Genomic DNA, 16,975 nt, shown 5'->3' on the forward strand with positions numbered 1-16,975 from the left:
AAGAGGTTAAAGGATATTGTATTAAACTGGGAACTGGGCACCTGGGATGCCCAAGAAACTTTTTCTATACTATACTGGAGAAGAGAGGGAATATTTCTAGGAGTGTAAATCTCTGCAATCACTGCTTTGATTTGGGAACTCTTTGGTTAGAGGTCACAGTTACAATTCAATCTCCCACTGTAAAAAGGAAGACAAAACTGAAATGGCATTGATAGTTATGTGTGCTTGTCTTTACGGGGTGAGAGAATCAAACTGGTTGGGAATTAGCTGTAGAGGCAGCTATTTCCTAATGCTGAGCTGGCAAGTTAGTCCCTGGTAGGATCTAAATTAGGCAGCAGTGGTCACAGCTATGTTGCTGCTGCAGTTTGCCATCTAACATCCTTGTTCTTTTAGACTGAGTTCCAGCACTTTGTGGCAGCCCATCTAGTTTGGGATAAGTGTATTTGTGGGATTTTTAACACAGTTGTGTGTCTGTTTGCTGAAACGATTCTCTTGCCTGAGTTAAGAACAATGCAGAATATCACTTCTCTGGTAACAGAATGTACTCTGTTTTTCTGCTTGTTTAATGATGAACTTTTAACTGTAGTGAGCCAAATATACTGTTCAGTAATTGCTGTGGTTTCTTTCCTACAAAACTGTCTTTTTTATGTTGCTCTAAAAACTAATTCCTGTTACTGTCTGCAATCTCGTAAGATTTTTACTGGAGCAGTATGCATGCACATGGACATGTAAGAAAACAAAAAGGTTTTACATTGTTTGAAACATGGTATGATTGTAATGGCATATTAAGGCAAAGCTCTGAACATTTATTTGAGCTTTGAACTTACCCCTTGCTACTCTGATTTTGATGTTTCACAATTATTCTTTATCTTTTATTACTTCGGTAGAGGTTTTGTCCGTTGATTTGATAGATTTTGATTTTATTCTGCTAATGAGCAAGGCTATAAAAATAGAGGTAGTAGAGAAAGATACAAGTGAATACAAATTAAGAAAAATAGATGAGAGAAGTTACTGGAATAGAAAAAAGCCAGAAAGTTTGAATTGTGAATTGAGATTCTTCAAAACAAAACAAAAGAAAGTCTTATATTTCACAGCAAGTTTAATTAATATAACAAAAGACTTCTAGACCCTAGACACAGGATTTTTGGCAGTCTATAAAACTATCCCCATCTTCCTATGGGATGTGTAATTCAATTAGTTTATATAATGCTCTCTAATAAATCATCCTATATACGCCCAGCTGGAGAGCTGAAAAACATGTTGTTTTCTTATAATTCCCTGTGGATATCTGAATTTACATTCTGTCAAAGCAACTGCAGTACCTGCAGGAAATCTACTAAGTGCCCTTGGATATCCTTAAGGAGTTAACCCTTCTAAAGTTACGGAAGTGTGAGAGTAAATTCGCTTTAAAATGCTGGTTTTAGCTAGACTATTTGGGTTGCAGCAAAAAAATAATATCTCTTTAAGATAGAGGCAAAAACTAAGTTTCTATGCTCATGGGTAAACCCCCATTTTTGTACTAATTAAATTCTGTAACATTACTAAAACACTAATTTGCTGCTAGTTTGCATGGTATGAATTTGGTGACTTTCACATTAGCTTTGTCAGAGTGAATTGTTATTATGTGAATGCATAAAGATGTCTACATGTTTCTATTTGCAATGATATGTAATAATTGATAATCAGAAAGTTATCATATATTAGGCACTGTTTAATAAAGGAGAATGTATTAGTTACTGTAAGTTATTTATTTATTCAGTCCAGAATTGTCTTACAAATGTGGCGTTTTCACTGAGTGGTAGACCCTACTATAAAAACTTAGGTTGTAAGTGATGGCTCAAGAATATGCTTTAAAATTTTATTAAAGGAATAATGAGTAGGAAACATGTATTTATGTCTGTAAGACTACTTATATAAAAAATACACTTGTGTTTCTCCAGGATTGTAAGAAGGAACAAGCATGCTTTAAAGGCTGAGTATGAGTAGCAATCAAAGGATCTCGATAAAAACAAAAGTTGACCCAAATTTGAGGCTTTTGCTTATCAGACAATAAAAAAGCCCACCACTCTCTCTCTAATCTTGAGACTAACTCCTTAGTTTCTTGCTTGTGTTGCTGTAGGTATGAATGAATGAATAATGTCTGCATAGTCAATTTATTATAATTTATGTCCTCAGGAATGTGAGTCTGTTCCCTGCATTAATGGAGGTTCTTGTCAAGATTTGGATAATGCATTTGTTTGTACTTGCCTGAGTGGATACACTGGTGAATTTTGCGAAGTTGATATTGATGTTTGCAGTGAACCAGCGCTAAACTCAGCTCTCTGCTACAATGGAGGTATCTGTGTTGATGGTCCTGGAAGAACTTTTCGTTGCAGGTTAGTAAGAATATTATCATATAACTGCTGCAGTTAATACACACTGATTTGTTAAGAATTTGGGGCAGTTTTATTACATGCAGTATGTGAACTCAATTGGATTTGATACCACTTAAGCAACTTGGCAGATTGAAAAAGTTTTAAAATAATCAGGGTTAATTATTACGATTTTCTGATGTAGCCTCATATCATTTTAGACATCTGCATAACTCAGAAAGACATTACTTCTTAATATTGAAATTGCAAGCATTAGGAAAAATTCTAAATCGCTCATGTTAAAGTAAGTGTTTGAGCTGGTGCTCAAAAAATATTGTTACGTTGAACTACTTACTGTTTCACGTCATGCACTTTACCTGGAAAATTATCTACAAGTGCTTTCAAGAATTATATGTGGAAGTGTCTAACCTAAACTCTGAAAATTGCAAAACAGCATGTTTACAAATATGTTTATAGCCCTGTGTTTTGTGCTCAAAGTAAAACAATGTACAGAAAATTAATTTGCAACCAAATTTAGATGAAAAGTAGTTTGTGTATTGTGTGTGTACAGACTTATATTCAAAGAAATCTCCTATGATCTATCGTTCTTTGACTATTTAAGGCTTCTGACTAAATATGTACAATCTTATCATTTATATGCTTGTAGTATAGCAGAACTCCCTTAAAATTAAGCTTCCACATTGTTTTTATACATTTTTAATTAGTCTAGTATGCCTAGTAAGTATATCAATTCAGTTATTATCTAAGTCCCTATTTAACTGCTACATTTATAGAAATTTAAAAATCTTAAGAAAATATATTTTTAAACATATGTAATATGAGGCACAAATATCTTACCTAACTACAATAATCTGTTTAACATACGAATTTTGATTTGTGGCCAAAAGTGAAGCTTAAGGATAATACTTTTGTTAAAAAAAGTAGCAGCCAATTTTGAGGCGGTAATAATCATTGCTGGTTTCATGTAACCATTTGATAGCTTTATAATATACATCTTTAAATTAAACTACAAAAAATTATGATTAAGTAATGCTGTATGTTTTCATCAGACTCATCAGTGGCACTGAAATAAAGTTAAGCTTGAAGTGTCATTTCCTGCTAACCCTGTGTTTTTCAAGTTCCTTAATAAACACATGAAGCTAGTGGAAAGTGTTAGAATATCTCAAAGTATCTGAAACAGACTGAGTATCTTGCATGTGAAAACCAACATTACTGAGGAACATTGTTTTCCATTTTTATTTTGTCACTATGCTGTTAGAGCCTTGTTCTTTTACTGTGTTTTGCTCTTTTATAAGGTACATGGGCAATCATTATTAGTGTTTGGTGAATGTCAAAATGTTCTGAAGTTTGTTTCAAATATTGTTCTAAACCGTTGTGTCCTCATTGGGTGAGGCTAGAAAACTTGGGAGAAAAATGCACCAGAGACAGTAAAAGTTATCCTGTGCTACTGGTATAAGTACCTGTTTACTCCTCTTGATGACATTACTGTGAGGATTATGTTTTCAGGAGAAATTACAACACAGAAAAAGAAAAGGGAAATAAGGTACAATATGTAAATGTTAAGTGATGATCTTCATAATTTAGTAGAACTGTTGCTTGTTTTTAATATTCTAAGTGATTTTTACTTTATAACCTAGATAATTCATGTCATTTATATTTTAAATAAGTTTTTTCTGTATTAAGCAGAGCCCAGTTTTCAGTGATTTTTCTTCTAACAATGCCAGCTGTGTTGACGACCCTCCTGTTTATTTGATATATTCTTTTGTTTTTAAGCTAAAACAAAATTTAAATTCAGTTGTTTTGAGAGAAGAAGTATGACTGTCATTCTAAGATGGCACAATAACAACTTTGCGGTCTTGATTCAAATATTTGATATTCTCCTAGAATCTTGAATCAGTAGTAATTACAAAATGTGAATAACATAATAATAAAACTTTATATACATAAAGCACATATTTGATTTTTTGTCATGCAGGGTTAAGTTTAAAGTCAAACCACAGAGCATTCTTCTTTTTTTTTTTTTACACTCAGACATTATTCTACTCAGTTTGTGAATGAGGAAGTCAGTGTTATGAAGGTTCAAGAAATGCTTGTGAGCTTAAATTACTACATTTCTAACATGTTCTCAGTATTTTGTGCATATTTACAGTGTATCAGATGAATATCTTCTGCTTTGGAGGAAGCATTTCGAAGGGTTGCATCTTTCAAAAATAATAATGTTTATCTTAAGTACTCATAAATATTAGTGTTGCTGCTCTCTCCTTGCAGTTTGGTAATAGTTGCCATGAAAGAGAGCTAACAGATGTTAAAACTTTTTAATGTGGCATTAAGTTTCAGATTTCAATCAATTTCAGATTAAGACTGCTAATTTAAATGTTGCAAGGCAGGCTTCCTATATTAATTCAGAACAAAAGATCTCTAATGTTGCATACGAAGAGTCCATCTAGCCCAGTAGTCTGTATCCAATAGTGGCTACAGTTTGATTTCTGTAAGAACAATACACATATGATGCTTCCCATTGTAAACTCTCATACTCTTTCCCCAGCTATTTTCAGTTCAGGTGTTTTTGTGAGCCTTATGTGGTTTGTCTCTTTAGTAGAGCTCAGTGAATCTCTTAAGTACTTATCCAGTCTTCCCTTGAACCCTGTATAAACTTCTGCTTTGCACAGTGGGATTGGACTAGATAATCTCCAGAGGTTCCTTCCAACCTCAACTATTTCTGATATTACAACACTGTTGTTCCAGCAAGGAGTTCACAGGTCTAGCCTGTTGCATGAAGAACCACTTCCCTTTTGTATCTTTTAACTGTGGCCCCTACTAGCTTTATGTGATGCCCCCAATTCTTCCATAGGAAGGGAGAATGAACAGTTGATTATAAGCCATCCTCTCCTTGCTTTTGTGGGCCATTGCCATATTTCCCCATATCCCTTTCTTTCCAGTCTGAAGACTCCTGGCTTTCTCAGTCCTTCCCCCTAGAGAAGCCATCCCAAACTTCTGGCCATCTTCATTGCCCTTCTTCAAACCTTTTTGATTTCTGTTGTATCTTTACTGACATGAAGGGACAGGAACTGCACACAGGAGAATCACAGAATCATTGAGTTTGGAAGGGACCTCTGGAGATCGTCTAGTCCAGCCCCCCTGCTCACAGCAGGGCCAACTAGAACAGTTTGCTTAGGACCTTGTACAGCCGGGTTCTGAATATTTCCAAGGAGGAGAACTCCACAACCTCTCTGGGCAATCTGTTCCAGTGCTCAGTCACCTTCACAGTGAAAAAGGTTTTTTATGTCTAAGTAGAATTCTTTGTAAATCAGTTTGTGCCCAATGCTTCTTGTGCTTTCACTGGGCACTACTGAGAAAAACCTAGCTCTGTCTTCTTCACACCCTCCCATCAAGTGTTTATACACATTAATAAGATCCCCTGTGAGCCTGCTCTTCTTCAGGCTAAACAATCCCAGATCTCTCTGTTGGGTTTCTTTGCCACCAGGGTACATTGCTGGCTCCTGGTCAACTTGGTGTCCACCTGGACTGGCAGGTCCTTTTCTGCAAAGCTGCTTTCCAGCCAGTCAGCTCCCAGCCTGTACTGGGGCATGGGGTTATTTCTCTCCAGATGCAGGATTTTCCATTTCCCTTTGTTGTATTCAAGTTGCGGGCAAACCTGTGATTTATACAGTGGCATAATGATGTTTTCTTTTACCTTCTCTATTCCTCCTCTAAAAATTCCTAATATTTTTAATATATCTTCTACTGAGCACTAAGCTGATATGGTAACAGAACTATAAAGCCTCAAGCTCTCTCTCCTAAGTGATAATGTTCATCTCATAACTCATGATTTTACATGTAAAGCTAAGGGTTGTTTTTTTCTATATTCTCTTTCACTTTAGATGACTATATTCACATTATAGTCAATGGAAGAATAATCAATACGTTCACTGTAGCCTACAGATGAATTCAACTGAGTAGCCAATTTAGGCTGAGCTGAGTCACTGCCTGGGCTCCCTTGACTATACTAATTAGATCTCCATTGCCTGTAATCAAAGCTTAGACACCTAGTGCGACCAGGCACCTATTTGTAGACACCTAAAACTTTAAAGTGAATCCTGCCTTAATTATCAAATTCTAAATGCAAACTGTAAGATGAATACTGTAAATATTGGAGAAAGAATCCAGTTATTTGTTAACTACCTTCCTATCCACACAATATGAAGTTGTACAAGAAAAGAAGAATTCTAGTAAATCGACTCCTAAGATCAATATTATATTGCAACTCTAAGTCACATTCTTATATTTTTATGGAAAAAAGATAAAAATCAAAACACATTTTTTATTAAAAAATAAACTGTCCAAAAATTGATGATGAGGACTTTTCTGTTTATACTGTTTTTTAAATATCTACTCAAAGGATAGGATTTGTCACTCTGACTTTACCGGGAACTCTACAGTGTAAGTCTGAGGAACTATAACAGTGCTTTTTAGTCAATGAAGAAGAATATGTACTTTTAGGCTGCAACTGGTCTAACCTATTTTAGACATCAGCTTTAGGATGATGTTATGTCTCCATGTATGCATCATGAGCAATACCTATAAGAATGACATCACCCTTCAGTTGTAGGATGATCAATATAGAACAGTAATTTTTTGATGTGAAGGTACTCTTATGGTCTTCTGTGCCACAACACCCTTTCTCCACCTGTTTTCCCCCATCCTAATATTGAAGAAAATACAAGCTGGAAGACAGTCATTCTAAATGCCTGCAGATCTGGGACACTGCAGTTCTGTGGGTGAAAGTCCACTTGAGCTACATTTGTAGTAGAAGCCTGAGACACCCTCTGTCATCCCCAGCTGATTGTTGACTACAACACTGTGGGCAGTAGTGCTGAATTCCTGCTTAATCGCATGGCCAGCTGTACTGGGATTGCATTTATGTCCCTGAGGGAGGATACAGTACATACATTTCCTCAGAATTCTGTTTTTTAGCACATACAAAATAGGTGGAAATTGTTATGAAGAAATGCCTTCTTAGCAGTCTGAGCATTTTTGCTTACAAATATAATGTCAGAGGCAGGGTTTGAGTTGGTTCTGCAGCAGAGAAGGCCAACAATACTTGATCAGGTCTGTTTTACCTGGGAGAATGAAATAAAAGTTTCATGCAGGACATTACATTCCCACCTCATTTAGTTTTGCTGTAGAAGGAGTCAGGCACTAGACAGAGGAACACAAAGACTATATTACAAGCAGGACTGTACTGATGCAATATAGAGTTTCATTCTTTAGCCCAGCTGTAAGAATTAAATTTGTGGAAGATAAAACTTCCCTTTGGTCCTTGACATAGGTCTATGATTCTGTTTTCTTTTCAACATTATGTGTCAGAAAGAAAAAACAGTATTTGAGACTATTTGTCTAATAATGGTGTCTCAGACCTCAGCTTTGTGAATAGAAAGGATGGAAAATTGTAAGTGCAAAGGCAGATGTGGTCCTTGTGCAAATTAACATAAAGAAAGCACTGCACAGAAAGAATAGCATAATTGAACAGATAGGTCTTCTACATTATTCTGCCTAAGACAGACAGCAGTACATGTACACATCTTTTTTTAAAACATGAAAAGAAAATTGTAATAGAATTTTAGATGATGGAATATACTGAAAATATACTGAGTTTATTGTTCAATATATATGTTAGTATATATAGATTTAATCCATGTTTCTCTTCTGTAGGGTATCTAGGATTAGTGTGATGTAAAAGCTTCACCTGTGAATGGATAACCCCTTCTCAACATCAGCAGAGTAAACACACAAATGATAAAACCAATGTTGTATGGTCATTAATATTCTCATATTAAGGAACAAATAGATTTGAATTTCAAGAAATAGTTTTTGATAAAGTACCTGACTTTCAAGACTTACCCTTTCCAATCACTGGCTCGGTTTCAGCCTGCTGATCCTTTGTGTCCTTCTATTAGAAATTGTGGAGTTACACTGGTGTACAGAAGAATTAACAAGGCAAATGACCCGTGGATTGCCTGAACTTTTTTTTTTTTTTTAATTTGAGCAAATATTTGCCTTGATTACTGGTATTGTTTTCCAGAATCTGAGAGGAAAACAAGAAATACAAGTTAAACATATTGTTAATTATATTAGATGATATTCACAGCAAATGTACCCTGCTGGAGACATAAGTCTGTACATTTGCTACCTTTAGTTTGGAATCTGTGTAAGTGGTCTTGCTTTCCTGCTCTAAATCTCATGTTGCTTGTGAGTTTTAATAGCAGTTCATGCAGAAGCTTCCTTGTCTGGAGCACCTAATAACTGTGAGTGAGCAGGTGTTGGAACAGAACCTGGGAGGGTGGATAGACTTACTCATTTGTTTTCTGTGACTGTAGCATCTGGCTATTTGGTAAGCTGAATAGACAGGGTTTGGCTTTTGTTTTGGGCTTTTTGTTGTTGGGTTTTGGGGTTTTTTTGCATGTGTTATTTTCTGGGTCAGTTGTGCTCAAGATTTGCATCAAAATTAGGAAATGCAAATACTTTCCTTTTAACTATCTGTGCTCTGAATATGTTATGGATCTTGTTTGTAGAGTGATTTATGATATCTATGTATAAACTTCACAAAAAATCTTGTAAGAGAATACTACGGATGCAAGGTCATACCCTCAGAAGTTGGAAAGTGCTAGAATCAAGGGTTTTCTTCTGATGTTATTCAAGTCTTTAATTAAATTATCACAATAATTTTTCTACACGACTCATGCCTCATTCAGTAAACAGGTTATTGCTACATTTATCTTCCTGTCTGATGTGTTGTACAAGCCTTAACACACACCAGCCAAGCTTTACATAGGGTAAGGGTTTTTTAACTTCCTACTGGGAAGTTCTTTGGTGCTGTCATCTTAGATCTGGATACTTCTCCAATATTAGATAATTTTCTTCAAGAAATTCTCAGAAGATTAGGTAATACCTTTCAGAGTATTTAGTTTTATTTTATTTAATATTCAAAATAAAGATCTTAGAGTGCATTACTTCTGCAAACCTAGCCCAGCTCTCAATTTGGACAGCTGCATGTGAACAACTACTAATCATACATGAAATATTTTAGAAGTATGGCTTATTAAAGAATTCTTTTCTCAGTATAGCAGTCAGCTGTATCAAGCGTCAGTCTATCGTTTCTGTGTGCCTCTTTCAGTATGTGCTTTCCAATGTATTCCATTCTTCCTCCTTTACCATCATTTGTGGTAAATTCCTAACTTACAACTAAATGGTGAACACAGTTGTAATGATTCTTACAGAGAGGCACACACAATTTATCAGATTAAATCTCCATATGTTGAGTGAGATGTAATAACTGTATTTGTAATAAGCCCAATATATTATGGATTATCTTAACCCTCTCAATGCACTCTAAGATAATTCACATTGCCTTACTTCTGCCATGGGCTGCTACCTGCACACAGACTGTTTCTGTGGCTTAGAGGCTTGATACCTTGCTTAGCCTCTATTATTTCATCACTAGTCTGAAAATTTAATCGTGTTCATTCTCCTATTTCATCTTTCTAATTATGTGGCTCATGTTCACTCTAGCCTCATTTTTTTCAAGCTTTGGGTCCTGCAATTTCCTTTCTTCTTTCATACATGAATATTCTGAATTAAATGACATGCTTCATATTTCTCTATTCTGCTTGGGAATTCAGTCCAAATACTGAGAGGGTATTGTTTCTGAACCCAGCATTGGCAGTTGGGAAACTGAGTCTGGAAAATTACAAGCAACTAAAACCAGAATCTTCAATGTTGCCAAGATCCCAAAGCTTTTCATGAGTGGTGTAAGATACAGTAAGGTAAGGTGATGTACGGTAGGGTCATGATTCTGTAAAAAAGTGCCATTCTTCATATAAATTTCTTCTGCTGAGGGGAACTGGTGAAAAAAGTCCCTTCAACTGGTTGCCTCTTGCATGTTTGAATGCTTCAGATGCATAATCCTCTTTCATATCCCTTAGGAGCTGCTACCATTCCAACTAAAGTGTAGAAGGTGGAAATAACAAACATAGAAAGACCATTAGGGCAGCTTTGCTCCTATACTGTGAACACTATGATGTGAACACTCTTCCTGTTCTACCATCCGTTCCCCTTGTTTTAAGTGGTCTGAACAAAACTGATGTGCAAACTGAATAGGAGGACTGATTTGGAGGCTGGAAAAACAGAGTAATTGATAACTAGGAATGGGAGAAAGAGCTCCTATTCTAGTAAAAGGCCACAGACATCCAAACAAATGGGGAGTCTTAGCAATGCTAGTTGTTACACAGTGTGGAATGGGCAAGAGGAAAGACTAAAACGAAGTATCTTTTAGAGTTTCAGGATTTTGGAGATCTGGCTTGGGATGTTTGTATTGTTGTGGTTGGCAAAACTGGAAATAACAATGAAAAGTGTCCAGTAATGGTAAGTGTCAGGCTGCCTTAACTGTGAGCAGTGCTGCCAGCTTCAGCTATGATGTATATTGTATTTTACCCACTAGTATTGTGAATCGTCCAACTCTCCTGAAATTATGTGGGAATCAATTACATGAGCAACCCGCCAGGCTTCTTCCTGAAATGAATATGAAAAATACCCTTTGGGATAGCCCTTGAATTGTGTGCTATCTGAAATATGTTTCTGTCTTTAAAACCTTGGTTTAAAATTAAAGCAACTCACTGGAAGTGAGAGGGGTGTTGGGAGTTGTAATTCAGTTCTATCCTGGGCAGACTGCCATTGAGTCAGGGCTTCAGGAAACAGATTAACATCTGAAAGGATGCCCACCTACCTTGTTTTTTATTTTAGTCTCCTTAATTAAAGGAGCTGGCTGCCACAACAAACACTATATAAATTAGCAAATTAATAATAAAACTATGATTGGGCTCAGGGGGGCTTTCAGAAGACAATCCAACCTAACCTACACATGGTTGATGTAATGAGTATCTAATAGGAGTTCTGAGTCTTGTTGATAATGTTTTCCAAGTATTTTAAAGAAGAGAAACTGTTCCACATAAAATACTCAGATTTTTTAGTTATATTTAAACCACAGATGGTCATTATCCCCTTCTGCATCTTTTGGTCCCAGACCATTTGGTGTGTTTGGTTTTGGATTAAAAAAAAAAAAATCCTCCCTTCCCACCCATGCACAGACATGGTCTTTTTTACATGTGCATTTCTAGGCTTTCTGCTTATTGTGTTCAGCAAAGTCAACTGTATCTTGAGAAGGATTATCTGTGCAGTGCTTTCATCCTGATCAGATAAAAATAGTATCAAAAATCTTATGACAGATCTTGTTTCAGTTAAATTATTGAATATTATGGCTTCATTGCACTTTTCTACTACATTATAGCACGTTCATTTTTATATTATTTTTGTTACTGAAAAGAGAGAGAATTTTTGATGTCATTCTTTTTTTTGTCATCCACTCTGAATAATTTTTTGCTGACTACTAATGTCTTTAGTGCTATAAGATAACTTTGTTGTACTTAGAAATATGTAGGGTTACAAACAAGTTCTGTCCTGTCCTTTAATTCAAAAAGAGAAATTCATGCTTTTTAAGTCTACTTATAAATCTACATTATTTGGTCAAGAAGTGAAGCTATTTTGGTAGCTTCTTTCAGAGATTAATTTATACTCACAAGACAATTTCTATGGACTTGATTTTTGTATTCCAAGGGCACGTAAGAGTGAATATTTGATCAACAGAATACTTGATCAACAGAATGTCAAGGTTTTTCTTCCAGCCCATGAAATTTTAGTAAGGAAGAATTCTAAAATAGGAATATATTGTTCTACATTTCCTCCAAATGAAGTGCAGTTATTTTAAAATGTCTGTTATAATATCTACTGTTCATTCTTCTTTGTGACTTTGAACTGCTTCTTACGAATGCAATGATAAGTGATGAAAGGCTGGATACAGTTCTTTATAATACCACATGTATATGAGAAGAGGTGCAAGGATCTTCAACTCATATTTAACCAGACATTCACTAGCATTTATAAAATATTATAACCTAATGATTACTTGAATACTAAGGTAAAGGAACAAATAATATTGCCAAAAGCAGTCATAGAGGAACATCATATACGTCAGCTAGCGCAGTTGGAACATCTTGTCAAAATCTTTAAAATATACCATATTCAGATGTCTTCAAGTGATAGAAATTACACTGGAAGAAATAGGGATTCTATATAATTTAGCCTGAATTCTGCCTTTTATAAGGATAAGGAACTAGGATTATGATGCAATATGTCATATTAAATTGATTTCAAGGTTCAGTCAAAAAACATCCACAAAACCTGTAAGCAACTGAAAAAAATTTCTTGCTTGGGATTCTTCACATGCCAGCTGGAACCCTTAAATGCCTCTCATTTTCTTCTTGTAACTACTCTTCCCTTTTCTTCCTATTAGGAAAATCAAATTGTGCTTGAAAACATTTGCATCCTATTAATGTATACATTTTCTTTATTTAAAGTTGTTCTTGCCAGAATTAGAGCACATGTAGAGCATAATGAGGCCTTCTACAGACAACTGGAAATAGCCTCACAATCACAGGCCCTGGTTCTCATGGGGGACTTCAGCCACCCTGATATCTGCTCTAGAGACAACACAGCTAGGCACAGAGAGTCCCGGAGGTTCCTGCAGAGCATTGATGACAACTTTTTGACACAGGTGGTGGAGGAGCCAACGAGTAGAGGTGTGCTGCTGGACCTTGTACTAACAAAGAAGAACTGGTTGGAGATGTGAAGGTTGGGGGCAGCCTTGGTTGCAGTGACCATGAGATGGTGGAGTTCAGGATCCTGCGAGGAGGAGGCAGGGCACTAAGTAGGATCGCAACCCTGGACTTCGGAGAGCAAACTTTGGCCTCTTCAGGGACCTGCTTGGAGGAATCCCATGGGTTAGGGCCCTAGAAGGAAGGGGGGTCCAAGAGAGCTGGTTAATATTCAAACATCACCTCCTCCAGGCTCAAGAGCGCTGCATCCCTATGAGTAGGAAGTCAAGCAAAGGAGGTAGGAGACCTGCATGGATGAGCAAGGAGCTCCTGGCAAAACTCAACCAGAAGAAGGAAGTATACAGAAAGTGGAAAGGGGGACAGGCCACTTGGGAGGAATATAGGAACGTTGTCAGAGTATGCAGGGATGTGATGAGGAAGGCTAAGGCCCGTTTGGAATTAAATCTGGCTAGAGATGTCAAGGACAGCAAGAAGGGCTTCTTCAAATATATCAGTAGCAAGAGGAAGACTAGGGAAAATGTGGGCCCTTTGCTGAATGGGGTGGGTGCCCTGGTGACGAAGGATGCAGAGAAGGCAGAGTTACTGAATGCCTTCTTTGCTTCAGTCTTTCCTGCTCAGGCCAGCCCTCAGGAACCCCAGAGCCTGGAGGCAAGAGAGAAAGTCTGGAGAAAGGAAGACTTTCCCTTGGTGGAGGAGGAGTGGGTTAGAGATCATTTCAGCAAACCTGACACCCACAAATCCATGGGCCCTGATGGGATGCACCCACGAGTGCTGAGGGAGCTGGCGGGCATTATTGCTAAGCCACTCTCCATCATCTTTGAAAGGTCATGGAGAACAGGAGAGGTGCCTGAGGACTGGAAGAAAGCCAATGTCACCCCAGTCTTCAAAAAGGGCAAGAAGGAGGACGCAAGGAGCTACAGGCCAGTCAGCCTCACCTGCATCCCTGGAAAGGTGATGGAGCAGCTCGTCCTGGAGGCCATCTCCAAGCATGTGGAGGACAAGAAGGTGATGAGTAGTAGTCAGCATGGCTTCACCAAGGGGAAATCATGCTTAACCAATCTGATAGCCTTCTATGATGGAATGACTGGCTAGGTAGATGAAGGGAGAGCAGTGGATGTCTACCAAGGTAGCATTTGTCTACCTAGACTTCAGCAAGGCTTTTGACACTGTCTCCCATAACATCCTCATAGACAAGCTCAGGAAGTGCGGGCTAGATGAGTGGACAGTGAGGTGGCTTGAGAACTGGCTGAATGGCAGAGCTCAGAGAGTTGTGATCAGCGGTGCAGAGTCTAGTTGGCTGCCTGTAGCTAGCGGTGTCCCCCAGGGGTCAGTACTGGGTCCAGTCTTGTTCAGCTTCTTCATCAATGACCTGGATGAAGGGACAGAGTGCACCCTCAGCAAGTTTGCCGCCAATACAAAACTGGGAGGAGTGGCTGATACCCCAGAGGGCTGTGCTGCCATTCAGAGAGAGCTGGACAGGCTGGAGAGGTGGGCGGAGAGGAACCTCCTGAAGTTCTACAAAGGCAAGTGCAGGGTCCTGCACCTAGGGAGGAATAACCCTATGCACCAGTCCAGGTTGGGGGTTGACCTGCTGGAAAGCAGCTCTGCGGAGAAGGACCTGGGAGTGCTGGTGGACACCAAGTTAAGCATGAGGCAGCAATGTGCCCTTGTGGCCAAGAAGGCCAATGCCCAGAGAGGTTGTGGAGTCTCCTTCTCTGGAGATATTCAAAACACGCCTGGATGCGATCCTGTGCAACGTGCTCTAGGTGACCCTGCTTGAGCAGGGGGGTTGGACTAGATGATGTCCAGAGGTCCCTTCCAACCTCAACCATTCTGTGATTCTGTGATAAGAAATGGTGCTTAATTGGAACTACGTAGAGGAATCAAGACTAATATAGAATGCTTTGCCTTAGACTATGTTTAAGGTAAACAATATGTTACTGGTTTGAAACAGACAATTTTGGGGGTGAGTTTTGGGGTGCAGAGTCTTTCAGTGCAACCTGTACCTAGGCAACCATGTGCTAAAAACCTCTGCTATTTACTCCTGTTATGATATGCAAAAAGAGTTGGTCCATATGATTTTGAAGAATCAAAGTTGTTCAGGGCTTGATAAGTGAAAGTCATCTCTTTAAGCTGCACATGGAAAGAAACTGAAAGCTATTGCAGGTTGCAAATCAAAGCAAATAATGTTCACCTTTGAAAAAATACTACGTAACATGGGTGCAGCCACATTTTGATTTAATGGGGCTTTCCATGTCTCCTTAAGAAGCTGTCCCAAGTAAATTGTAATAATCCAGTCTGAAGGCAACAAATGCATAGATTGCTGTGATGATGGAGTCCCCCTTGAAAAAGTAAGATTGAAATTTGGTCAGCATCAATGATAGAAAACACTTCTTACTGTTGCTGCCAAGAATATGTACTGCATTATCATTTCCCCTGTGACTTCCCAGTGAACTAGTTTATTTTTTAAACAGAAATTTCATTTATCAGTAGTACCCATTCAGTCCTTCATGTCAAAGAAGAAAGAGCTATTCCTTGGAGGTACTCCTGTCAACTCTATCTCCAGACAACAATATCAACGGATCTCCTGTATTTTAGAAGGCTTAACGTGTGGAGCATTTGCATACCCCTCTGTCACCATCAACCCAAAGAGTACCTTAGTGATAAAGTATTCTTTCTGAGAATCACTCAGGTAGTATGTGCCATGTAACCGAAAAAGCATGCTTCTGTTAGCAGATTAACTGAAAGGCTTCATTTCATTCAGCTGTTGATAGACAGTTTGCAAGATATGACCAAAGTTGCAGAATACACATTACACAGAGCTACGTGTCTAAGTTTGTTAAAGCACTGAGATAAAGGTAGGAAGAAATTCATTTTATTGTGTAGAAAGAGTGACTCCAATTCACTGGAACATCAAACTGTACAATGAATCTCCTAGAACAGAAAACTTTGAAACAGCAGCTCTTCACTTTTGTGCATGCTGTCAACACATATGCAGCACTTTCTTCCTTTCATTCTCTCTCTCTCTCTCCTCTGTATGAATACAGATGCACCTCCATTTATATGTAGGTAATGAGATTCTGCATGATTTGCTGATTTCAAAATGAACTGCTCAGTTCTTTCTGTTTAGTGAAACATGAATATTTTAGGGTTTCCATATTGTGTATATATTAGGTTACATAAAATGTAAGAATGGTGCTTTGACTGATGTTGGAGGAGGGGGGAACACAGGTTTTTAAGTTTTATTTTTAGCTCTAGTGTTTCCATGGAAAATGGTTAGATAAAGTTGTTCTGCTAACATGTTCCTTTACCACTCCTATGTTTAATTACTTTACCCATAAACATACATATAAATACATATGCATGATTTTTCATGACTTTGCACTTCTTTTTTATTTAACCAAAATCCAGTTCTTACTATGAGACCAATGAGAACAGACAATTATGTTAATAACAATTTCTAACCATTTATTTCATTTTATAAAAGCAAATCTTTATGTCTTAATGTGAACAATATTAACTGCAATACTGTGAAAAGAATAGTATAATAAAAATACAGATCATGTCCTGTATTATTTTTACTTTCTGGGTATGTACTAATATGCCTTACTTCTACATGTGGCAAGCTAATGAAGGAAAAGAGAGCAGGCACATCTCAGTTGTTATTTGGTACATGCTAATATGAAGTAAACTATAAATTTAATGAACTGCATACTTTACTGGTACTCTTAACATGATCTCTTCACTTTCATCTGTAAGCAGAACAGTAATCGTAAAAAAATTTAAACAGTAATTCCCCAAGTGAATTACAGTCCTGAATGTTTTTAGAAATATTTAAATATCTCATTTTAACATCGAAAGAAGAGTTGGGGCTCC

The 16,975-nt window shown here is 37.5% G+C and overlaps 1 protein-coding gene across 1 annotated transcript in view; it reads left to right on the top strand.

The window, feature by feature from the left end:
* EYS (eyes shut homolog) overlaps positions 1–16,975 on the top strand; it is a 956,188-nt gene that overhangs the window by 442,750 nt on the left and 496,463 nt on the right. Inside the window, exon 28 of the mRNA XM_067294141.1 lies at positions 2,176–2,375. Coding sequence (XP_067150242.1) covers positions 2,176–2,375 — 200 coding nt within the window. The remainder of the gene's footprint in view (positions 1–2,175; positions 2,376–16,975) is intronic.

The sequence above is a fragment of the Apteryx mantelli genome, chromosome 3 (genome assembly GCF_036417845.1).
Source record: "Apteryx mantelli isolate bAptMan1 chromosome 3, bAptMan1.hap1, whole genome shotgun sequence".
NCBI lineage: Eukaryota > Metazoa > Chordata > Aves > Apterygiformes > Apterygidae > Apteryx > Apteryx mantelli.